This window comes from Phyllopteryx taeniolatus, chromosome 12, assembly GCF_024500385.1.
Source record: "Phyllopteryx taeniolatus isolate TA_2022b chromosome 12, UOR_Ptae_1.2, whole genome shotgun sequence".
Lineage (NCBI taxonomy): Eukaryota > Metazoa > Chordata > Actinopteri > Syngnathiformes > Syngnathidae > Phyllopteryx > Phyllopteryx taeniolatus.
Window position 1 is genome coordinate 6,440,817 of NC_084513.1, and position 25,936 is coordinate 6,466,752.

The window sequence follows — 25,936 nt, forward strand, 5'->3', positions numbered from 1 at the left end:
TTCCTAGTGTTACACCTGTTCATGTTAGTTGAAATCTCAGCCCCTGAGATGTCTAATTCTAAATAATAAGACATTTCCGAATTTTATTCAGTGCAAGCTGTGAATCTAGTAGAGACACACTCACGCACGCACACACACGCATGCGCGCACACACACACACACACAAATAGTGCAGGATAATGAGAGGGAGAGTCCAGACAGCAGATCTGATGCAGCTGTTAAGCTGCGTCCTAATATTGTCCTTTGGGACACACTAAATGGCAGCAACACAATTTTGGCTTCAGAGAGTTTTGCCCCGTCGATTGCAAAAGCAGAATTGAATGCATTTACATGGTGATCAGCTTTGCCAGCAGCCTCCATTCTTATCCCGCATCATCCATACAAAATGAGCCTAATTATCTAAAACTGCGTTGTCGGTTTTTTTCAAGGCATTAGCACATGGTTGTGAGCACAAATATTTGGCTAATAACAATATCTGGAGATGTGTTTGCTGTACATGTAATTTGCATGATTGTATCGCTTTTTTTTTTTAATAATATTTTTAATTCACTTTCTTGATGCAGCACCAGTCACATGTAACCACAAAGACTTTGCCTGTGCAAATGGAGACTGCATATCCTCCCGATTCCGCTGTGATGGGGACTACGACTGCTTGGATAATTCAGATGAGGTAAATTTTTGTTCATTAGGCACGGACTGTCTAAAGACACCCTGGTAAGACATTAACTTCAATATCAAACAATAATCAAAGTTTATAATGAGCACTTATGTGGCTTTTTATGAGCTATTCAATCAGTGAGAAAATAAAACTTGATTTCTGGTCATTGTAACGAGACACCATAAAGTATATTACCTTGTTCACTGCCGTGGATGTTTCCATTCATCAACTCAAAATCCAATTGTTTATTGCCACCGATCTATATTTATTCGACAAGTCGGTTTTTCAACGTGAATGTGTGTCTCGCCCAGCTTGTCGGCAAACCACTGTAATGACTAACAGATCCCTGTAGATGGGAGCATTGCATTGCTTTGGATTTGAGATCAGCACCGCTTTTGAGGAGAAGATTAAGGGCTTTTTACGTTGATCGTGGGGGATAGAAATTTCAACACATTGAAAGTTGGACAAGTTTAGGCACCTCACACTTGAAAATACTATGTATATGTTTGGTATAAACAGATTGTGTCGTGGTAGTTAGTAAAAGTGTGTATCGTGATCATGGAGTGAATGACAAACAGCGTGTTAAAAAAGCCACACTTGAGCCATGCGGTGAGTCAGCGTCATTCATGTCGTGTTTTCTTAAGTGTATATCTGTATGTAAGTTTTTATTTTGCCATCAAAATCCCTTTCTTAGTCTTCTTTTTGTTGTTTTATAGTTTGAGGTATCACAAAAGCAAAAAAATAAAATAATTATAATTGTGTCAAACTCACTGTTCGGCTTGACTTCACAAAAAGCTTGTTTTCTCCGCTTTTAGTCAGAAACCGTTTTTGGTGGAACCAACCCATGCTCTACTGCTGATTACTAAAGAAAGGATAGAGGTACAACAAAACTTTATCAGGTGAAAGAAGAGTCTAGTATTTCTTTTGGCAGGTTCAGTGCTTATATTGTGACAGAGTATTCTGTGATCAATCAAAATGCTCTCAAATGGCTGGCAGTGAATGGGTCAACCAAAACAAGCATACAGTCACTTAAACTTGAACTCTATAAATATGACTAAAATTAGTATCTTCTACGGTGATTTAGTGCATCAAATACAGCATGTAAATGAGCTTTTCAAGTTTAGTAAATCCTATTGGTTATAATTTCCAGTAAAATATGTTCAAGAATAAACATCAAATGGTACAAATAGTGCTTTCAAGGTTCATCTAAGTCGGCCCATCAATAGTACTGATGCTGTGCATAATTTAGGGGCAAACACTTGTAATTATTCATTATTCTCAGGGAATCTAGTTATTAAATTGCCCTTTATCTAAACATTTGCACTGCAGATTCCTGCTCTAATTTCTCCTAATGCTTCCCTTATTAACCCGTTTTCAGAGATATCCCTCCTCAGTGGAGGTTTTCAGGGTCAGAACAGTTCAACTCCCACCCCGTTGTACGATCTTTGAGCTGGGCTGAAAGACGCATATGCTCAACGCTACAAATGAGACCTAAACGTTCTCTTTACAAGTGGATGCACAGTACAAACCACGAGTGCCTCTTCACCCACTCGCTATTTTCAAGCCTGAATGATGAACATTGTTTTTACTGTTGTGTATGTATCAGTTCAAGTGTAACATATTGTGCTACCATTTTTGCTGCTGTGTGGGTGTTTGTAGAATTGCGATCGTGATTGTCATAATATTATTACATTCTGCAGATTTGATTCATTTCAGTACCCTTGTTAGCACTGTTTTTCCACTGTGTATTTCTTTTTTTCGTATGTTCACATTTTGGCTCACAGAAAGGCTGCGAGGCACACTGTGCCGATGACCAATTTCGGTGTCACAATAACCTCTGCATCTCCAAAAAGTGGCTGTGTGACGGCCAAGAAGATTGTAAGATTGGAGAGGATGAGAGAAACTGCCAGGGAACAGGTACAACTTTTTTTATTTGTTTTTTAATATACTGAAACCTGGTTGGTGCACAGCAGCATTTCTTGTTATTTTCTCTTTTATTTTCTGAGAAAAAAGTAAATCCTCTACCAGGTTAGGACATTTTTTCGCTTTCTATCATTGAGCTTTTGGGTAATTTTCTTGTCCATGTCACATCGGGACTTAAGTTGTGGTTAGAAATGATTGTGCTGTCAGTGTGATGTGCCACACAATGTGGAAATATGTTTTATAATGTATCTAAGCATAAATCCAGACTACACGGAGATTCAACACGCAGACTGGCTAACATCTAGCAGCTAATCTGACCTCATTACAGCCAGCTTTGCACTCTCATTTGCTGATGCCCATGTCACTCACCAGGGCAGGAACCGCCTTTAAAACTACACACACTCAAACTAACAGATGCTGTGACCCTAAGTAGACAAAAATAATACCTCACCTCAGATGCACGTTATTGTGTTTAATAATGTCTTTTTTCAATTTTTATCCGATCACTTGAGTAATTGATGGGGAAATTGATAGAATACTCAAAATTATTTGTCCTTAGGTGTGAATGCTTGTTTGTCTAAATGTGCCCTGGCGAACAGTTCAGGGTCTACCCCGCCTTTCGCCCAAAGTCAGCTAGCACAGGCTCCAATTCATCCTAATGAGCACAAGCCATATAGAAAATGGATGGATGGTCAGTCTGACTTTATGGGCGTGTGGGTGATTATTTGAGCTCCATTTGCTTTTAGCCACTCACTGCCATTCCTACAGTGGACCTGTGTGATAACAATTAAGTTTACGGTTCTCCTTCGCAGTTGCCCCCTCATGTTCCGTGAACGAGTATGTGTGCGACAGTGGAGGGTGTGTGTCAGCCAGTCTGCGTTGTGATGGACATGACAACTGCCTGGATGGCTCAGATGAGGTCAGCACACATTTATGTCACTGAATATGCATTTGGATCAATGTCGCTAAAAGATCATATTTACGCTGTGTAATAACAGACTGGCTGCGTGAAAGAGTGCAGAGAAGATGAGTTTCTGTGCCTGAATCGCGCACACTGTATCCCTCGACGCTGGCGTTGCGATGGCGTTATGGACTGCATGGATCACAGTGATGAGGAAAACTGCAGCCAGGGTAGGTGCTACAGTATATCCGTTCAATTAACGTCTCATACATTTATATATGGACAAAAGTCTTTGGACACTGCTCCATTTTTTTACCACTGTTTTATGCATAACATAGGTCAAAATCAGTCTGTGACATCTATGCGGTTTGTTGATTGTATGCAATAGCCGATGAAAAAGGCAAAAGGCATAAAATTGTGTCAATCCGTTTCAAGTGTCGTTGTCACATAGTTAGGCTAATTATTATTTAAGTACACACCCACTCAACTCAATTTTGCAAAATGGCTGAACAACACTAGCATGAACAGTCAATGTTAGCTAGAACGATCTGTATCCAGTCAGCTTTAAGCTATATCTCGGCAACTATAATGATTACTATTGTGAGACCACATCATCAGTAGGGTAACACTAACCTGTCTCGCGATCGTTTAAACCTGGCTCACGTTCCCTATTAGTGGGCAAACAATCCAATGCTCGGTGGATTCTGCTTCACAATGATGGGCAGAGCCAACATCGAAGGATCAAAAAGTGACGCTCCTGTGAACACTCGACTGCCACAAGACCCTAGATATAGCGTACTACCAATCAAAGCAAAGCTGTTTTCCATCTTCAAATTAAGGAGAACAGCAATCCAATTAGTGCAAAAGCTCATTTACATAACAAATATTCATGAGAAATCCGGCCATCTCATCTGCCGGGCGTTTTGGACCAACTAGAAAAGCTTGTAAAAGGGCATCCTGGGCATTTCCAATCCAATGTTATTCTGCAAGCCTGTTTAAGGACATCAAACATTATTTTAAAAAGATGCATATTCTGTATTTTTATTTTTTTCACGATTTAACAGTTCCCAGTAGGACTGTAACGATACACCAAAGTCAAGTCATATCTCCATTTCTCAACCCACTGTTCAATACAGTTAGATTATTATTATTATTATATATATATATATAATTTATTAATATCCATCCATACATTTTCTGAGCCGCTTCTCCTCACTAGGGTCGCGGGCGTGCTGGAGCCTATCCCACCTGTCATCAGGCAGGAGGTGGGGTACACCCTGAACTGGTTGCCAGCCAATCGCAGGGCACATACAAACAAACAACCATTCGCACTCACATTCACACGTACGGGCAATTTAGATAATAAATACATTTGGAAGAGTACACTGTAGCTGTGGTTTCTTCCGGGATCCACTTAAATTAATTTGGGGATGATGTCTTTTTGATGTGACTTGGAGAACATTTTTGAAGCGCTAACAGCAAATAGTCTGGGTCATGTCAACTAGGCGATTTCCATCTCTGGTCTCAACTGGGTGGCCAAAATGCTGCCATACTGCTGACGTAAATGAGCTTGGAGGGTCCGCTATTTCGTGGTTACTAGTCTTACTACCCATGTGTCTTCCGCAACTCCAGTCCACTCTCCTCACTTAGTTGAGCAGAACTAGCATTAGCAGTAGCCACAGTTTTGCTCACGCCGGTCAGATGACAGTCACTGGAAAAAGTCACATGACACGCAGGAGGCTTGATGAAGAAATGTATCTTCAATTACCTCCTCCACACAAAACTAAATGCAGCTCTGCTTACCCTTTGCCAGCACATGATAGCAGGGGCGTCTCACCCATCGTGGATGCCTCTGCATGTTAGTGTTTCAGGCAGGTGTAGTCAAGTGGGTCTGAATATTCGCCGAGACGAGCTGAGCATGTCATGGGCTGAAAAAGTCGACCGCCTGCCTTGGCTGGTTGGGTTGAGATGGAAAGACAGAGTAGAGGGAAAGAGCGTAGATAGAGAGAAAAATGGATAGAGGGGTTGAGCGGAGGGATGAAAGAACAAATGGAGCTTCTACTTCAACTAGATCACAAATTATAAACTGCTATACGTATAAAAGGTGAAATTATAATCGCGAAGTGTTCAACATTCTTTGTCCATATTGTCTTAGTCAGACTTACAAGAACAGAACAACGACTACATAGGCAAGTGCTTCCCACCTACATGCCATGGATTAAAAAAAAAAAAAAAAACTATAAAAGATTTTAAATTAGATGGACGGGGAGAGGAACTAACTTGAGTAACACCTTTTGTTCGCTTGACTACACTTCAATGAGAGCTGATGTTGAAAATGTGTGGGGGAGTGTTTCATTTCTTTGTGTGACCATAGGTGCTTTCTTTTGCCGGGCTGATGAATTCATTTGTAATAACACCTTGTGCAAACTTCACACGTGGATATGTGACGGCAAGGATGACTGCGGAGACAATTCTGATGAAGACACAGGCATGTGCGGTGGGTTGGACTCAAGTTTGCTTTTCTGTAAAGACAATGTGGGCACCTTCTTTTCAAGATATTTATGAACGGCTACCCCCCCGACACAGCAGATATTTAAATAGGTAGTGTGCATTTTTTAACCCCTTACAAAGCCGGAACCATTTGCTTTTTATCTCCTTTCATCTGCAGAAAAAATTCCTTGCCCTCCTACGAGGCTATTCCGCTGCAGAAATAATCATGTTTGCCTGCGCGTCGACCAAGTCTGCAATAAAGTGGATGACTGCGGCGACAGCTCGGATGAAGAAGAGTGTGGTGAGGACACGGTGCATCAATATAGATTATAAAGCTTATTAACATACAAAGGGCCTATGTAGTATATGTACAGTATTACAAACCTTGTATGTGTGTTGGGAGTGGGACGCTACCACAACTTCCAACTAACTTCACTTAATGTTAATCAGTAATAAAATAATTCTATTCAAATAGCAAAAAAAAACAAGTAATTGACCCCCACCTAAAAGTGTTTATAATTGCCTTTATTAATAGTCCCTAGTTCTATTCCATTTTCTGTACTGCTTATCTTCACTAGGGTCACGGGCGTGCTGGAGCCTATCCCAGCTATGTTCGTGCGGGAGGCGGGGTACACTCCGAACTGGTCACCAGCCAATCGCATGGCAAATATAAACAAACAACCATTCGCACTCAGATTCACACCTACGGGCAATTTAGAGTCTTGAATCAACATACCACGCATGTTTTGGGATGTGGGAGGAATCCGGAGTACCCGGAGAAAACCCACACAGGCACAGGGAGAACATGCAAACTCCACATAGGGGTTTGAACCCCGATCCTCAGAACTGTGGGGCAGATGTGCTAACCAGCCGCTCACCGTGCCGCCGTTTATTAATAGTATAAACCGTAAATTATGCCACAAACTCTGACCCCAATGCATTTCAATATTACTGCATTTCAAACTCATTATACAACACTACCCATAAAAGTAAATGATGTTCAGATGATATTGACAAAATGCCATGTAAGTGCACAAGTCCATGAACATATGGCAAAGGGCTCCTTAGGTCCTCCTAAACATGCACGGCTTGTGTCTCAGTTGAGATGTATCGCTTCAACATATGGTGCCTTGAAATACGAGTTCGTTGCAAAACACTTGTATCTCAAATCATCTTTCCCCACTGAAATGAATAGACATGTAATCTATTCCAGTAGCAGTCAAGCCAGCCGCCCCTAATTTTGTTCATACTAGGCATTACGGTAATAGGTCGCCAACTCGCGGCGAAAGCCACCTTCAAAATAAAAGCTTCCCAATAATACGGACGTCAGTGCTCTTCGGTTAAGGAATGCAACCAGCAAAGTTAATTTGAATCATTAGGGTTCAGTGTCTTGCCCAAGGACACTTTGATATGCGGACAGTCGTAGCAGGGATTCGAAACTGTTCCATTACTGAGCCAAACCCACCCTAACATAATCCCATTGGTATTGCAAGACAAGTCCAGATCTCTGTGACAGACCACCAAGGACTCCACTAAAAGAGGTTTGATGAAGATCTGATATTGTATTTAAAAATAAAAGTCTCCTAAAACTAATAAACTACATTTTTTACTGCATCTCAAGATTCAAATTAACTTTGCTGGTTGCATTCCTTAACCGAAGAGCATTGGCGTCCGTATTATTGAGAAGCTTTTATTTGAAGGTGGCTTTCGCCGCGAGTTGGCGACTTACCGTAAGGCCTAGTATGAACAAAGTTAGGGGCAGCTGGCTTGATTGCTACTTTACGAATGGAGGCTGGCTTGACCGGTGCTATATACCTAGTGGGGGCGTGCCTTTTGCGTCCTCCTTCACGCGCACCCTTCCCCCTTTACGGCCGCATGCTGTCCTCAGCCACGTCCGCTTTTCCTCTGCATAAGCAGCGTGTCGGCAGGAAATGCTCCCAGTCAGTCAAGCGGCGCGCTCATCACACAACAACATTTGTAGATTTTGGAACTCACATAAGGCTCACCGCATTATAAGACGCCCCGTCCATATTGGAGAAAATTTAAGACTAAGTGCGCCTTATGGTCGTGAAAATACGGTAGTTATATTTACCTCTATATTTAATTCAATATCTTTAATAGTTGCTGACTGTATATTGTGGATGCAGAAGGTGGAGGATTTCTGCAAATTGCTTCTATGATAACTGTTGCATGTCGTTTTCTTTTTACGACAGCCTGACATATTTGTGCAGCGTGACACTGATTTGAGTGATGGCGCCGAGCTGGCCCGAGTGAACGGGACAAATGACTTCATTCATATTTCACTCTTTCATCCTCTCTCTCTTTCCCTCTTATCTTCCTCTCTAATTCCATTGATCCGGTCATCAGTCTCTCACTTCAGTCCATTACCTCCCTCCATTGTGCGCCTATTCCCTCCATCTATCTTCTAAATCTCACCTCAATCCCATCATGCCACCCTTCCATCCTGCTCTCACTTAATTTTGTTGCTTCCTTCTTTCCCTCCCACGTCATTGCGCACAGATTCGATTTCCTCTTGATCTCGATATTTGACTAGGAGGTTGTGCTTAACAGTGAACCAATAACCAACCAATCTATGGTGTATGTGACGTGTATGGGAATTGTAACTGGCTGTTGACATTTTCTTCACATTATCTTATACTCACATCTTTTGAACCTGGAAGCTGCATTTCAGGGTTTGGAACATCTGACAGTAGTTTAGTAGTAGAACGCAACTCCTTCTTAAATCAAGGGCCTCGTGTACAGAGACTTTAATACAGAGATCAGTAATTTAGGGGTCCGCAAAATTCTTTGCAATACATTATATTGGCTTTTTTTTAAATGCCAGTACAACAAAAATACATCAATTATCCCCACCTAACTTAGCTTTGGGCCAACTAACAGGTGTCATATAATTTTAACATATCAAAGATCACAATACGACATCCCGATTTTTCTCTTTTCTCTCATATAGAGTTAAACAAGTTAGGCAAGGCGACCTAATATTTGCTGCGTGAAAGTTTTTAACATGTTGCTAAATCACTTCTTTTGCAATGTATAAATGGGCATCATGTCTTTTGCAAATTTTAGCACAATTGGTTCCATGCTTGCATTCCACCATGCTCCATTCTCGTCATACGGAAAAACAGTTTTTAGCCAAGTTGTTAGTGGAAGAATGTCAGCTAGCGACAATGGCTAAATATTGAATGGAATGCAGTTCTTTTCTATCAAACAGGTCATTAATATGAAGTTTGAAAAAAAAAGCTAATAATACCCATGGCAATTAGGGGTGCACATGGTAGTTATGTTCAATCCGCTATATGCCGAATGTCACGGTAGATGACTGGTTAGAGCGTCTGCCTCACAGTTCTGAGGTCTGGGGTTCAATCCCTGGCCCCGCCTGTGTGGAGTTTGCATGTTCTCCCCGTGCCTGCGTGGGTTTTCTCCGGGCAGTCCGGTTTCTTCCCACATCCAAAAACATGCATGGTGGGTTAATTGACGACTCTAAATTGCCCGTAGGTGTGAATATGAGTGCGACTGGTTGTTTGTTTGTATGTGCACTGCCTCCTGCCCGCGACCCTAGTGAGGAGAAGCGGCTCAGAAAATGGATGGATGGATATATATATATATATATATATTCTCCTCTGGGTTCCAAAGCAGAGGTGGCGGCTGGAAGACCTCGACCTTGCGGGAAGACCGAGTTCACCTGCAGTAACCGACGCTGTATTGCCATCCAGCTGCAGTGCGACCTCTTCAACGACTGCGGCGATTTTGGCTCGGATGAGCAGGACTGCAAAGCTTGTGAGTGCAGCACCAAATGACTCAATCAAAGCGAGCAAAACTACTCCGTGAGCCCATGAGCTTATCGGGAGGCGGGACTATCTCCTCGTTTTAGCTGTGATGTTTAGTTATTTATGCTAATGTATGTATGCCCCTGTTTTTGAGATATGTTGTGTGTGATGTGAAAGACCATGCTGTCCTTTTGGCTTCTGGACATCAAAAGGAAACCGCAGCAGGTGGTGGAGATGCAGAAAGCGAGTGTGTAATCAAAAGATTGTGTTTTGTATTTGTAGTCTCCAGCGGTGATGTATGTGGCAAGAAAACAAATCCATGCGGAGAGGACGCCATCTGCAATCAGACAAACACAAACGCAGTATGCCAGTGCAAACCAGGATTCAAGAGGAACCAGAAGTCAGGCCAGTGTGACGGTAGTTTCTGATGCTTTTTTGTCATGCCATCCTGTATGAATGTAAATAGCAAGAGCAAATAATAAATTGCAAAAAGACTATGGAGATAGAATATTGCCATTAATGTTTGGCATTTAAAATGAAAATTGACACCAAAACAAGTATTGTCAGTGAAGAGGATTGCAGACATTGGGGGGAAAAAATAAAACATTGAATTTCAATGTGTTTATATTGTTTGTTTTAGAATGTGTGCTGATTTCCCATCATGTCCATCTTTTTCCAGTGACTGTGCTTTTATTTTTCAGCTCTGTTTTAGATTTAACTTCTGGAGTTCACCTTTGATTTATTGTTCCTTTTTCAATGTAGTGGCAGTTTTTGGCTCCATAAAAGACAAATTATATGTTTAAATATTGACTATTGATATTTGCTTTGGTTAAGTGTGCTCAATATGGTGAACATCACTAACGTCATTGGGCGATGACAATCTTGTGCGTCACATCAATATTTTTTTTTTCAAGAGAAAGGAAAAATAGGTTCTTGAATAAAGTATGCCCTGAAACATCACAAACGACAGTTATTAGAATAGATTTAGCACCAGAAACATAATTGGCTCTTATCTTCACAATGAGTCTTGAGTGAAAATGGGAAACTTTGAAGCCGAAGTATGTTTTGAAGGTAAATTCTGGCACCAATAGGAGATACGTGCTTTAAACATGAATCCAAGTTTCATTCTTCATCCCCCAAAATTTTAACACTGCATGCAAAAAAATAGATATCTCAGTATGGCTCTCATTCTGTTAACTATGGAAAGTGTCATAAAGTGGACGTACGAGATCGTCGACCGCGATATTTCCTTTGACCTTTGCGCAGTTACTCTATGCTGACGTGCTGTAACAAATAACATCACTCAACATGTCTAAATCAATATTCTTAGCTTTTATAGTCATATTAACATGCTAAAAGCAATCCATTTCTCAAATATTGTGTTCTCATGATTTGCAGAGACAAACGAGTGTCTACAGTTTGATACATGCCCTCATTACTGCACAAACACTAAAGGATCTTTCAAGTGCACATGTGACAGAAATTATAAGGAGATCGATGGAAACTGCATAGCAAAAGGTATGACGCTCAGACGGTTTTATAGCAGCCGTCACAGTTTTATTCAAATGACCTTCATTCAGGAGAACAATGTTGTATTTCTTAAAATGGAACCAAGCTAATTCTGTGCTGCTTCTTTTCTTAACTTCGCGGGCAGGACCAGAGGATCGAGTGCTCTACATAGCTAATGACACTGAAATCCAAAGTTTTGCGTATCCTTTTAATCAGACCTATGGACACAAAGTGCTCGCACAAATTGAGGACAATGCACGGATTATTGGGATGGATGCTTTGTTTCACCACCAGAAGTTTATCTGGGCTACCCAATTCAACCCTGGAGGAATATTCTACAAAGAAAGTGTGGAAAGAAGTCAAAACAAAAAAAATATCCGAAATATTGTAAGTATATATAATCTCTTGTGTATAAAAAATAATGACATACATTCGCTGGTTTAAAGCGAATTCAAAGATTTATTTCTAAATACATTATACACGTTTGAAGATAATTGCTGAAAATTTGCAAAGACTAATAAGTATGTCGTACTCCTCTGTGGAGATTTAGTGTTATACTGTTTTTCAGCATTTTAGTTTCCTGATTTTTTTTTGGGGGGGGGTTGCAAAACACGGTGCCCACACTTGGGTCCGGGCATATGTTGCCCTTCCTCCACAACATAATAACTTGAGCGCCTTCATTCGCATCAGCAGTTATCCGCCGCAATTGCGGTGTGCAGTTAGCTAGCTTACTATAACTACACTTCAAAAATGCAGCTGCCCTTCAGCTAGTCCTCCAGCATGGCCGCTTTAGAGCGCCTCGTTTTCACAGAGAGGAAGCCCAATGTCAGATGTGACAGCCAACGTGTGTCTTTAGAGTGCCTCATTATCGCGGTGTGAAAAAACCCCATAACGACCCGGTGGGATATATTCCAGCCACCGAAGGCTTTAAATAGAAATATTTTCGTGGCTTACATATGTAGTTATTTGTAGGCATAATACTGATGCTAGATGGAGTAGCCTTCATTTGTAGTAGTGGCACTTAATTAACAGTTGAGCGGGGCATAGTTTGAGTGTATTCAGCGAACACGCCCACAGCGTTTGATAGCGTACACAAGGGCTTGATTTGTCGCACCATTTTATATACTTAAAAAAAAACATATACTATAAAAAAAAACAATTTTTTAAATCATTTAGATTTGGCAAAGTTGTTAACAAGACCCTTGTCTATGGTGTGTCAAATTTAGGAGACAATACGCGATGTGCTCGACCTTACTCTGTCTCGAGAAGGTGTGCCTGATTTGCATACCCAACTCTCCGATAATTATATTATTATTACATTTTGTGTACACTCTATACCTCATTATTAGCCACAATTTATTATGTACTATATATTATACTATACTTGCACCTTTCAATACACAAGAATTATACAATGACATAAATTGAAATGATGTTTTTGTACAGTATGTATGTTTTAATTGAAAATGTCTGAAAGGCGTTAATTGGATGTTTATATTGTGTATTGTAGTCTAATCAAGTGTTGCAGAACTGCACTGCTTTGTATTGTAAAAGTTAATTGCCTTAGTTACATTAGGTAAAACATCAAAGTATAATGCAAAGAAATGCATACTACGATTAACTCAATTTGTTGTACTGAATGTTGACGTGCCAACAATAGTGCATCTGACTCTATTTCTCATGTGTTTCCAGTGTTCAGACTTTCGACGACCCCGAGACATTTCCGCCGACTGGATCACCGGGAATATCTATTGGACCGATCATTCACGGATGCACTGGTTCAGCTATTACACGGCGCACTGGACTAAATTACGATATTCCATAAATGTCGGACAACTCAAGGGACCAAATTGCACACGCTTAATTACCGACATCGCAGGAGAGCCTTACGCCATTGCTGTCAACCCGGGTCGTGGGTAAGTGGTGTAATAGGACTTTACAATGATCTGTTGTATTTTTCAATACTATGACAATTTTTTTCTCTTGGATCCTTTACAATGATACACTCACCAACCAAAAATGTCAGGTATACCTGAAACCTTTATTCTGCCTTTAGAAATACAGTGTTCCCCGTTACCTCGCAGATTCTTTTGTGGAACATATCTACCTACTTGTCATCGTGAAAATTGTTGCTATTTATCAGCAGTATCTGCCATTTCACGGAAATCTGCAGTTAACAGCGATCGTTGTTTTGGGTTTTTTACAGTATACAGTGGTGCCTTGAGATACTAGTTTAATTGTATGGCCACGCTCGTAGCTCCAAATGTCAAAAAACATCTCAAATCATCGTTCCCTGTTGAAATTAATGGAAATGCCATTCATCTGTTTCAGGCTCCCCATGGAAAAAATGCATATTTTTTTCTAAAAATAGGATTGTAAAGTATATATAAAGTAAAAATATTTACTTTATAAAAACATACAGTAATGACATAATCAAATAAAATGTCAAAAAAAAATCACCACATTTTCTGCTTCAATTCAATGGACATTGTGCTACTCCTTCTGCTGTGTGCGCCCTGACCACCTGGGGGCAGTATAATATAACTATACGGATATTCTGTACATTGAGCTATGCATGGATCCTCAGTAAATCGCAGGATTATTTAGGGGTGTCCCGATCCAATCTTGAGATCGGAAACTGGTCCGACGTCAGCAAAAAACGAGTATCAAATCGGATTGGACTGGATCTAAAATCTGATTTTACCACTCTTACATAAGCAGTCCAGTCCATGCGCCGTTCCAGCAATTCTATCCAGCAGCACCCGGATGGCATGCAGAGCCGAGAAGTAAGAGTGAATGTGGCTTGCTTAAAGTCATTTATTGACACTCCAGTTAAGCTCACTGTAAAACTAAATTCACATAACAAAAGAACTATTGAATGTTCAAATACATCACAGCCTTCCTTTCTTTGTTTTTGTTCACAAAAATCGCTAGCTCAAAGCTAACACACAATACATGAAAAACACCATTAAGGAACTAACGAATATTAGCGTTGAACTCGCACCACTTATAGCTCTCAAAATAATGAATATTTGTACACAAACGCTGTATAACCACATACAAACAGGCATTATAACAACACTCTCTGGCATACATTCTTCAAACTCCGTGAAAAACGAGTTATAATCACGATTGATCGTGACTTCTTCTACTTTCTTTGTTTACTGCAAGTGTGTATCGAATTGCATGAATATCGCACTGTACTTCAGAGACCAAGACATGCACAGCAGGAACAGCAATTGTCAATAACACTAAACCCCAGTTGCATGAAGAAGTTCAAAAGTGTATTGCCACACGTGGAGAAAGCAAATGATGTTCCCACCATATACTGACAGTAAAAAGAAAATTTAAAAAATTGAATGGAACTTTATTTTGCACTTTAAAAGTATAATTTGTATTTATTTAATGAGATTATTTTTCATAGTTTTCTAATTTATTTTATTTAATCTTTTCAAATGTAGAATGTGCTTATATTTAAGTGGTTATGTTGCAATTTAAATATATATATTTGTATTGGTTATTTTTCAGGATTTCCTAATATAATTTTTTTAATATATTTTATTCAATTGTAGCACATTCTTGTTTTAAAGTTACTTTATGTAACCCATTGGTTAATAAGGAATGGGTCAGTTATTCTCATACCTAGTGTTGCTGATTGTGGTTCTCTGTATGAGTGAGTTGTAAGTTTGATATCACTTAATCAGGCCTTTTCTAATATTCCATACTACAAAATAAGTCAAGTGTATGTGATTATTGCTGGTATTGGATCGGACCGATATTGGTATCTGCCAAAATTCAAGGCTGCAATATCGGTATCGAATCGGAAGTGAAAAAGTTGGATCGGGTCATCCCTAGTAATATTAGTTGTTCTTCACAAAAGAAAAAGAATACATGCCTTTGAGTATTGTTATATTATCTGGCTACATGTGTTGCTCCATCATTTGTGTTGAAATATCAGTTGCCTCAGTGAGTATAACACCACGACACCGATGCTTTTTTTTAGCCCATCTACGCTGTTTCCCATTATGTTTGGGTTTAAAGTGGTTATGTGGTTGTTTTAAATACACAACATATAATTCTCTTGCTGATGCTTGTTGTCAAGTGAGTTAAGTCGAGTTCACTGCCCCCCTACTGTGCTCATATCCCAAATTATGAAACACAAGTCAACGCAAAAAAAATCGTCCAAATAACATCTCATACCTCGAAAAACTCGTAAGTGCGGTCGTTCGAATATCAAGGCACCACTACACTTCCTTACTGTAACGCCCTCGCATTTAGGAAAGGAAGGCCACAGTCCCTGATGAACGTTTCAGTTGTTTATTGAATACCAGCAGCTGCTGTCCATCACAGCTCACACCCAGACACTCACAGGCAGGCTCGGCGACATCACAAGCCACCCCGCCATGCCCCCACCTCTTAAAGGCACATATCTAACAAATGGATACTAAATTTCGGACAGTATTTTCTACACATTTTATACTTCATTTTTTGTGTCTTCGTATACCTTTACAAAGTGTTTGAAAGTGTCTTTTAATATTTAAATGTGTTTAAAGCAGGTGGGAGGTGTGTGTTTTTTTAAGTTGCTCTCTATATTGCGGACTTTCACCTATTGCAGTTATTGAAGACTAAATTGTCCATAACGGTGAATAGGAATGGTTGTTTGTCCCTGTGCCTTGTGATTGACTGGTGACATGTCGAAGGTGTACCCCGCCTCCATCTTATCCATGACCCTAAAATAGATAAGTTGTAGAAAATGGATGAACTTGTCCATACAGTTTTGTTATACCGTCATTAGATTGTGCAGGTGTACCTAATGAACTGTCCGGTGAGTGCATATAATTGCCATTGCCATCATCATCATCATCATCATATGTTAATGTTGCTTATAATGTATTTGAGCAGCACTTCCACTCAGTGTCTTATCTGTATAATAGTCTGACATTTTAAAAGCTTTGCAGTGTTAACCAGCTGGACTAATTGTGTATGCTCGCCATTAGAAGCTGAGCAGGTAATGTACTGTACACTTGGTTTTTATACGATAGCTGTCTGCTGCATTCAAATACAAGATAATGAGATCACTGAGAGCGAACCAAAACAGTAAGGAAGATGTGCAGCCAGCCAATGATTCAGATCTCATTATATTGTTCTGCAGAGTTGAGGGGAGCTGCAGCTCAGCTGCCATGAATGTCCAGTGGCAGTCCTAGCTTGATCGGCACCTTGTGTGAGTCCCTCCCTAGACCAGTCTGGAGACCATATTTTGAAGGTCTTGGTCTTGTCTCATACTTGACTCCCAAAGGTTTTGGTCTCGTCTCAGTCTCCGACTGGCAAGATTCTGGATTTTCCGTTGAGACTATCACCGATCTGATATTCTTCAACTTCATTAATGTGATAATAAGAAGAAGCACCTGGTAAAACAACAAATACCTTCAATTCATGTGTTACTATCCCCACACCACCCCCTGACTGCAATCTTTGCAGTGTTGCGAATGACGGATTCAGTTTTGGGTTTGACTTGGTCTCGACTCCCAAAAGTATTGGTCTTGTCTTGGTCTAGGGGACTTCTTCTCTCTTGATCACAACACTACTGATATCGCATGAAAGATTTATATTTTTAGAAATCAGAATCAGAATCATCTTTATTCGCCAAGTATGTCCAAAAAACACACAATGAATCTTCTCTAGTACGACAACAGACAGTCAATTGACAGAGAACACTTTTGAGACATAAAGACATTGACAAAAAAAAAATCTGTGTTACTTAAGAGTAAAATGGAGATGTGTACTGGATGTACGGTATGTAATGTGCGTTTTATGTTGCTAAGAATTCAGCTCAGCTTTAATGACGTGTTCAGAACAAACGCGGATGTATGGACGAGGTATCCGTGGAGAATGAGATCAGCTCTGCTGATTTGTAAAAGCCACAATCTCTGTCAATTCCTTGATAAATGATCAGTGTTCTTGCCGTGATTCAAAATTGGTGTCCGTGAACAGTCCCTCCCACCTGTGTAATCGCACAGTAATTCTCCATTTTTTGATGTTTGCTATCTATTCAAACACTCAATAAGCACCGGGGGGTGATAAATAAAAAATACTTAGACCTCCAGCATGGTAGCTGCGGTTGTGTCCTGAGGTGAGGAATGTCAAAATATCTATACATCACTAACAGTATGCAGTATACACGCATCTGGGGCAATGTTGCTCATTAATATATTGTAATTTTCGGGCAGAACCCTACTATGTCCATATTTGGTCAATTTTAATATTTTTATATATATATGTTAGATTAAATTAGACATTTAATGGCACTCCCAGTTAAAGTTTACAGTCACACTCAACATAAAAAAGAGAATTACTTGTGTATTTAAAACAACATAGCTTTGCCATATGAAAAAGTCTGCTTAGCGTAATGCTAAAACAATGCAAAACGCTGTTGACATGCTAAGGATTAGCATTATAGTCGCAGTTTTACAACCAATGGCTATTTGAACAGAAGCAGTGGAGTTGCACATTTAGACAAATAATACATATAACAAGACTCATAAGCGTGCATTCCTTTTCCTATAAGAAAAATGACTGCTATTACAGTAGCTTACTGAGTCACAGTAGTAGTAGAAGAACTGTTCAGTATTATACTGCCTCCAGGTGGCCAAGGTAGGCACACCAGAAGGAGCAGCACAACAAATTTGATTGCAGTATTAAATACTGATGCACAAACTGTTGCAATCTTTACATTCTTTTTAATTTTATTACTGTATGTTTTATATAGTAAAATATTATAGTGTGATATTTTTCCGAATTTAAAAAAAAAGGTTTTTGGGGGAAGGCTGGAAACCTCCCACTGTATATTCAAATTTGATCCATTTCATCTTCTTTTCACAAATCTATTCTATTGGTCAGTCTCCACTTTTCCAAATTATTGACCAATCTTAAGTGTTGAAAATGGCTTGCTCTCTTTGACAATGGAATGTTAATGGCTCTAAAAAATAATAATAATCAAAAAAAATAAAAAACAGTTTTTTGTGTTTCCTCAGAAGTGATGGTTTTGAGATGGGAGTATTCGGCCCAACACTTGCAATATGCTTATTCCATGCACTGCTTTTACAAGAGAAAGGAGTCACCCAATGTTTTTCTGTCATGCAGGATGATGTACTGGAGTGTAGTTGGCGATCACTCGCATATAGAAGAATCTGCCATGGATGGTTCTTTACGCAGAGTGCTTTTGGAGAAGAACCTCAGGAGACCAACTGGTAGGTAATTCTTGTATGGTCCATTTGTTATTTACATAACATGTTGAGTTTTGGCAGTATGGTGGATTAGTGGTTAGCTATCTCTGGATTTTAATACTGGATCCGACCCTCCAATGCACACTAGGTTAATTGAAGACCCTAAAACCACCATGGGTGTGAATGTGAGTGTGAATGGTTAGTTGTCTATACAGTATGTCCCTGGTGATTGGCTGGCGACATTTCCAGGGTTTAGGTTACACTTCTCTTTCCCAAAGTAGGCCCCCTCAGTTTACCCACGACCTTAATGAGTACATGTTTAGTTTTTGCAATAAAAGCAAAACAATGGTGGCATACACCGAACAACCATAACATTATGACCGCTTGCTGTTATGTAATGCATTTCTTTTCTCATAAAACATTTGCAAAACCATATTTTTTGTAGTAATTTCATCATCTGTCCATCAAAACATTGTGAAAACTGGATTTATTCGTCACAATGCTACAGGGGTCCACAGACGTGTCAGTGGAATGTCAGTAGGGCACATAATGACCTTAAACCATTGAGAATACACACATTTATTTATGTATGATGACAAATATATGAAGCGTTTGTAACGCTTTGAAAATGCAGCTTTGATATGGTCACACATAAATATAACAACGCCAAGGGAATTTATACGAATGAAACATTTCCCAGTCTCTGAAGCTAAAACAGTGCTGATCTAGTTTTGAGTATTAGATTTGGCCTCCTTTAATTCAAGCGCCAACATTCTGTTGTGTTTACAGAGTGAGGAATTCATCATCTGTGGAAAACCTATTTAAAACACCCAGCCTGGCTCTCAACTATCTCGTCAAACGCTGTGCAGAAAGTAAAAGTGATTAATTGGTTTGGAATTGTAATGTAAGCATTCCTAAACACTACCAACCAAAGTGCAATGCACAATACGGTGAGATCTACTTTGTAATTTCCACGCAGGAGAATTGATTGTGGAAAGAAAAACAAGCCAAAGGGTAGAAACACACAAAAAAGTTAGCTTCACGTTTCAGCTGGACTGTCATGACCTTAGCTTCTCCTAATGCCTGACGACTTCCACCGAGAACTCTGTGTTGTTTCTACGGTAAATAAAAGTCTTTGTTTTCTCATCCCCACAGGGCTCACTATTGATTATTTCAATCAACGTTTGTACTGGGCTGATCCCGAGCTTTCGCTGATTGGCAGCGTGAGACTGGATGGTTCCGACCCGCTAATCACGATCAATGAGAGACATGGTAATTTATGGCATAAAATGTCTCACTTTCGTTGAGATCAGACATTTTTTAAATTAAAACGATTGTGTTTTCTTGTCTCAGTAGTTCTATTGTTGTGTTGTATTTACAGGTATCTCCCAACCATATAGAATTGATTTATTTGAAGATTACATCTATGGAACTGGACTCAAACATGAGGTCTTCAAGATTCACAAGTTTGCCAAACAGTCTGTGGAGTTTTTCAACTTGGGTGTGGAGAAACCCACCAATGTTTTGATCTCCCACCGATTCAAACACCAAGAGGGTAATAATTTTGTTTTTTAATTCGTCTTTCCTAACATACTAAGTAGAAGGCATCATTCCAAACAATACATTATCAAACTACAGTATAGATGAATCTGTAGTTTACAGTATGCCTCTGTTTGTACTGTGGGAAAATACTTAGTGGCAGGCCTATTACTGTATATTATCGAATTCAAGATTTCTGAATGTCTTCTGAGGTCATCATCACATTATGACTGAGTTGTCCAACCGCAGTTGCATTCAAATGGAGTCAGTTGGTCAGTTTTTCAAAGGGATGCTTTGCTGTCCCTGAGAGACTCATTCGACCCGGCATGCAATGTGTGGGCTGAAGATGGGCATCAAAAGCTTTGACATGAGGCCTACCTGTTCCCCAACAACATTTATTATGGGCTTTAAATGTCAAGTTATTGAAGTAAGCAGAATAGTATACAGAGTATCATGCATACTTTATTTTTAAAAATTCATTAATATTTGGATTTCTCATGCTTGAATGATATTCTTTGGCAATCTGATCATACCAATATCAGTATGGTCATTTCCAATATTGAAATAAATATAACCACCCCTGAGTATTATTTTGATTAATTCATTTTTAGATGTTTGATGTGGTTCTTCAGTGCAATTTAAGGTAGAATAATCAAATACCGTAATTTATCGTGTATAATACGCATCCATGTATCATACACACCCCCAAAGTTGACATCAAAATTCTGGAAAACCCTTCTACCTATGTACAATGCATTTTTAGAATGCATGATTTTGCTTCTAGCCATATGATCAAAACATGAAGTATTATCTGTATTTTGTTAGTTTTTTTCAAATAATTATTCTGAAATTAAGCACTTTATTTGAACACGTAATACTTTATTTGTATTTACTTGCTCTTATTTTGAAATTCACCGCCTTACTTGTATTTAGTAAATGAGAAAACACACCGTTGTACTCATATGTTTGATTACTCAGGCAGAATTTGTAAGATGGGTACAATTCTTTCAAGAAAACATGAAGGGCAAGGTGAAACACGTTTAATTTTATTTTAATGGGATTCATATTATACTGTAAATCATTTCAGAAAAACATCATTAAACAAAACATAACCATGAAGAAATTAATGATGGATGTTGTTCAGTCATCAGTTTTATTTAAAAATAAATAAATAAATAAATATTTCACAAATTCGGCCAGGGTATGTAAACTTATGAGCACAACTGTACATACAGTATATGCAGTTATACGTACCCCTCTCATATTAGAATGAAAGTGTAGGCTGCACGTTTCTCATAACCTCTAGGTGGCGGTGGCACATTAGAATGAAAGTGTACACATTTCTTATAACCTCTAGGTGGCGGTGGTATATTGAAACGGAAGTGTACAGCTTTCTCATAACCTCTAGATGGCGGCATACATTTATAAAATGTGAAAGTGTTTTCATTTCCCCCTATACCAATATATAATGCGCACTATTGACTTTTGACAATTTTTTGGGGGAAAAATGCACATTATCCACAAGAAATTACGTATTAGGTATTTCTGGACACATCCACACTGCTTGAGTATTCAGTCTGGGAATGATGTGCATGTAAAATTGGGCAAATGTTCATCTGTGCGCCTCTCAGAGCTGTAACAAATATCCCACCACCCTTCATAATAGGAACAGAGAATAAATAACATATTTGAATTAATTACTGCTCCAAAAATGTATCACAGACCCACTCTTACTTTTCCCAACAGCGTCAAATCCATGCCTGAGGATGTCTTGTGATTTCATGTGTTTACTCAACCCAACTGGTGCCAGATGTACCTGTCCGGAGGGCAAAATACTGATCAATGGCAGCTGTAGTGATGTCAACACCTCAGGTGGGCTTATACTTTAGTTTTGTGGCACTGTTATGCTGCATTACAGAAAATTGGGAAGTAGGAAATATCAGGCCTCCAGCTCGGAAAAAGCACAAGGGATTACCACCTGCAGTCAAGTCATATTAATGTATCTCAATTTACCACCATGTAGTAGCAGTCACACATAAAAGATTTCTAAAAGAAAAGATTACAGTAAATAAGCTACTATACCTGTAGTTGTTAACCTGTATGCATGAGTATTTGTGTGTAGATATCAGGTACTGACACTAAATTGTCCGTAGGTGTGAATGTAAATGTCTTAATGTGCCCTGTGATTGGATGGCAACCAGTCCAGAATATGCTTCAGCGTCAACTCTATAGGCCCCGGCTCACCCACAACCCCAATCCTCATTAGGCACTATAGAAAATGGACGGATGGATGAAAATAAATGCAGGCAACATCCTGTGATAGTGGTTAGCATGTCTGCCTCACAATCAAGAGGTTCTGCATCTGAATCTCGCCTCTCTGGCTTCCTCCCACGTCCCCAAAACATGCTTCTTAGGCCTGCTGCACACCAAGCGGCACGGTCGAACCTGAAAGAACTGTCGCACGGGGTTCGGCAACTAGTTTTCGTTAGTGGTCGACCTTTGGCTACTAGTTTTGCAATGATTCAAAATTTTAATTGCCTGTGAACAGCGTCGCTACGTCATACAGTAGATGTAACAGCCAATCAAAATTGCACACAATATGTACATACATACATACATATATATGTCGGCCGCCAATATTGTACCGTATATACCGTATGTATATGTAATATATTGTTTTATAATAATACTCAACTATATTTATAATTTCATATGTACCTGGGCTATAAAGCAAAGGGTGGAAACTCACCTAAATGCAGCGGTGAAGTCAGTTAATGGGGCAATCAATCATTGCCAACGGCCTCTCAAAATATCCACACTTTCTCCATTATGCTTGCCCGTTTCCTGTCTTTTTTTTGACAATCCACTTCTTCCTTGACAATTGCACCATGTTTTTGTTGTTCAATAAAAATAAATAAATAATACATCACAGTATATGGTATGTGGAGCCTCAAAACTCAATACAGAGTCAGTACTGTCTGGTGTCGGTAGATGTGCTCATTCGCTTGTTGTGCGGGTGTGAGTCGCCAACTACAAATTTTTCCACTTCAATTGCATTCCGCCGTTATACTCAGTGTGTGGCCGGCCTAAGGTTAATTGAAAACTCCACAATGCCTATCGGTGTGAATGCGAGAGTGAATCGTTCTTAGTCTATATGTGCCCTGTGATTGCCTGGCAAACCAGGGTGTACCTTGGCCCAAAATCAGCTAAGATAAGCTCTATTTCATCCGCTTACCTTAAAAAGCAGTATAGGATATACTGTTGCGCTATATAAGCGCTACTTCTCACTTCCCTCTTCTACATGTTCCCTTGATACACTTGCTACGACCTTGTAAGTTCCAAGTACTATATTTACTACTTCCCAGCTCTCTAAAATGTAGCATTAAAATGACTTGTGATTAGATTTTGCAGAAATCCAGAAGAAATATAGACATCATATCTGACATTTCTTTCTACTGTGATTCCTGTATGCTTGCCTATTCTTTTAGTTTTTGTGGTCCTTGTTTATAATTTACTTGCAGCTTGTCTCTTTGTTGTTGTTTTCTGTGATTGACTTCCACACACAGCCGCACAATAAGAAATGTGGGCTTCTTTTTTCCTGTGGTGAAGGTGAACTGTGTCGTCCCCCCTGTGAGAACGGAGGTCGTTGCTTGGCCAATGAGAAAGGAGACTGGAGGTGTTACTGCTGGCCTGATTTCTCAGGTGAACGCTGCGAGGTCAACCACTGCACAGACTATTGCCTAAATGGAGGCACCTGCATGGGCTCACCCCTGGGTAAGACACCTTCACAGATGTGGCGCTTGAGCCCTGCAGAAATTCTATTACACGTCAATCAGGGCACTTTCTGGGGTCAGTCCCGTTGTGGTTCATCTTTAAATTGACATCTACTTGTCAAAAAAGTGTGGCATTGTAATCTCTCAACTCACAAGCATGCAGTACGTATAGCTAATGGTTCATGTTTTACAATAATCCCCGAGGGAATCGTCTGCATAGAACACTGATGCAAAATGGCATTTTAAATGTGGGGGCTTCAGGCCCTTTCCCTTCTGCACAATGATCCAATGAATAGTAACATTTCCCCACATCTCTTTCCCCCATGATATCAATGTGGCAGCTCTGCTTCTGCAAGCTGTGCAGTTTTATGAGCCCAGTTTCCCCAGAGGTTTATTTCAGTTTGGTATGGAACACATTTTTGGGGAATATTTCTATTGTAGAGTGTGCCAAAATACCCGTATCCATGTGGAACAACCCTCAAATGCAGTATTCAATGATTCAAATTTAACTTGTATCTCAAGGCACCACTGTATGGACAAAGGTATTGGCACACAATTCAGCATTCCCCTTAATTTAACATTTTAGGAGGACATTTTACACATTTTTGTATGCTTCATCTGTGGGAACAATTTGCAGGAGGACCTTTTTTTCTGTTTGCTAGTTCACAAAGCCAGGGATATTTTATTTCATTTGCATCTTCTGTGTTTCCAATTATAAACACAAACAACTCCACACTAGTGAATGTCAAATGAATGGCGGCGTAGACGTTTTGTGGTTTTATTGAAGATTCTTCGAGACTCTGACAACTCAGTTGAACATTCGAGTATGTGTCAGCTATCAGAAGCTAACTGTGATAACACTGTTAGCTAATTCTAATCTGTGTTTACACTGTGGCTCTGCTTACCTTTTGACTTTGACATGAGCAGTGTACGGTTAATACTTTCTAGTATGGAAGAGTATGGAATGTGATTTCATAAATTTCCAGGTCTGGAAAAGTATGGTATGGAAAAATATGTTTTCCAAGACTGTTACATGTTTCCAAGACTGTTACAGCAGCTCTATTTTCTAAAACAAAAAATTATGAATACCTAAAAAAGATAGATCGATCAGCAACAGTGTTTGTGTGAGAGCACACAGTATTATACCATGGTCTTGGTGAACACTCGATTGTGATTGGCTCAGAAAATTCCATCGGTATAAAATATCAGCTGATAATGTACACCCTTCGAACTTCTCAAGTAGTTCCTGTCAAAAAATCATTACATTGTTCCAAATTAATACGCAGCCGTTAGATTATACGAGCAAACATAGCAACCTGACACAGTCAGATTTCCTGGTAAGTAAACGTTAAGTACTCTTGACAGAATTTAACTAAGTTAAAACAATAATGAGTGATTTTATGATTTACTTTATTCTGTGATTACAACATGTTTGATGACTGGGATGTTGCTGAGGAACTGAGGGAAAAAGGATGAAACAGAAGTGGCGCAGAGAACTCTGTAACTCGCAGATGAGAATGCGAAGAAAACAACAAAATGGGCGATTAAAACGCCAAGACACTTTCTCGCACAAAAACTGACAAATACGAACCATTACCTGGCGACATAATGGCATATTTACTCAAATGTCACAAATTCGATTTTTTTTTTTTTTTTTTTACAGAGAAGTCTGGAAATTCAGGTCTGGAAAAAGTATGGAATTTTTAAATCTCAAATTTGTAGGAACGCTGCCAGTGGATCTCAAAGTGTGGTACAAGTACCACTCGTGGTATGAGGGCTCCCTCAAGTGGTATGCAAAAGAAAATCTTAAATCTTCAAACTGCGCATAACGTTAAAGTGGCTTAAACTCCAGTACGTTACACTCGTTAAGTAGAGTTCAGTTGGATTTAACCGTTTAAGTGCAGTACATTTGGAATTTCTATTTTACAACTGTTTACAAAAATGTTTTTAGGAAAAATTTGTGCAGTACATTTTAATTGAATCATTTAAGCACAATTATATTATTATTCTATTTTTAAGCACAGTGTTAATGTTCAAACCAGGCAAATTTTACAGTGGCTTACAATAATATTATATATACTTTTTAGGAATCGAACCACTTCAGCCTTCTGCGCTACTGTACTTTTAATGTT

The 25,936-nt window shown here is 39.4% G+C and overlaps 1 protein-coding gene across 10 annotated transcripts in view; it reads left to right on the plus strand.

The window, feature by feature from the left end:
• The window catches only part of lrp1bb (low density lipoprotein receptor-related protein 1Bb), a 351,513-nt gene that overhangs the window by 304,313 nt on the left and 21,264 nt on the right, over window positions 1-25,936 (plus strand). For 7 of the 10 annotated variants that reach the window (XM_061792342.1, XM_061792345.1, XM_061792351.1 and 4 more), the window contains 16 exons: window positions 564-670; window positions 2,443-2,575; window positions 3,394-3,500; window positions 3,580-3,712; window positions 5,857-5,979; window positions 6,151-6,273; window positions 9,627-9,770; window positions 10,043-10,177; window positions 11,159-11,278; window positions 11,415-11,656; window positions 12,962-13,185; window positions 18,410-18,516; window positions 19,648-19,764; window positions 19,874-20,047; window positions 21,778-21,903; window positions 23,641-23,805. In XM_061792342.1, the coding sequence (XP_061648326.1) occupies window positions 564-670; window positions 2,443-2,575; window positions 3,394-3,500; window positions 3,580-3,712; window positions 5,857-5,979; window positions 6,151-6,273; window positions 9,627-9,770; window positions 10,043-10,177; window positions 11,159-11,278; window positions 11,415-11,656; window positions 12,962-13,185; window positions 18,410-18,516; window positions 19,648-19,764; window positions 19,874-20,047; window positions 21,778-21,903; window positions 23,641-23,805 (2,280 nt within the window). The remainder of the gene's footprint in view (window positions 1-563; window positions 671-2,442; window positions 2,576-3,393; window positions 3,501-3,579; window positions 3,713-5,856; window positions 5,980-6,150; window positions 6,274-9,626; window positions 9,771-10,042; window positions 10,178-11,158; window positions 11,279-11,414; window positions 11,657-12,961; window positions 13,186-18,409; window positions 18,517-19,647; window positions 19,765-19,873; window positions 20,048-21,777; window positions 21,904-23,640; window positions 23,806-25,936) is intronic. The other 3 variants (XM_061792344.1, XM_061792346.1, XM_061792348.1) reach the window with 1 other exon arrangement.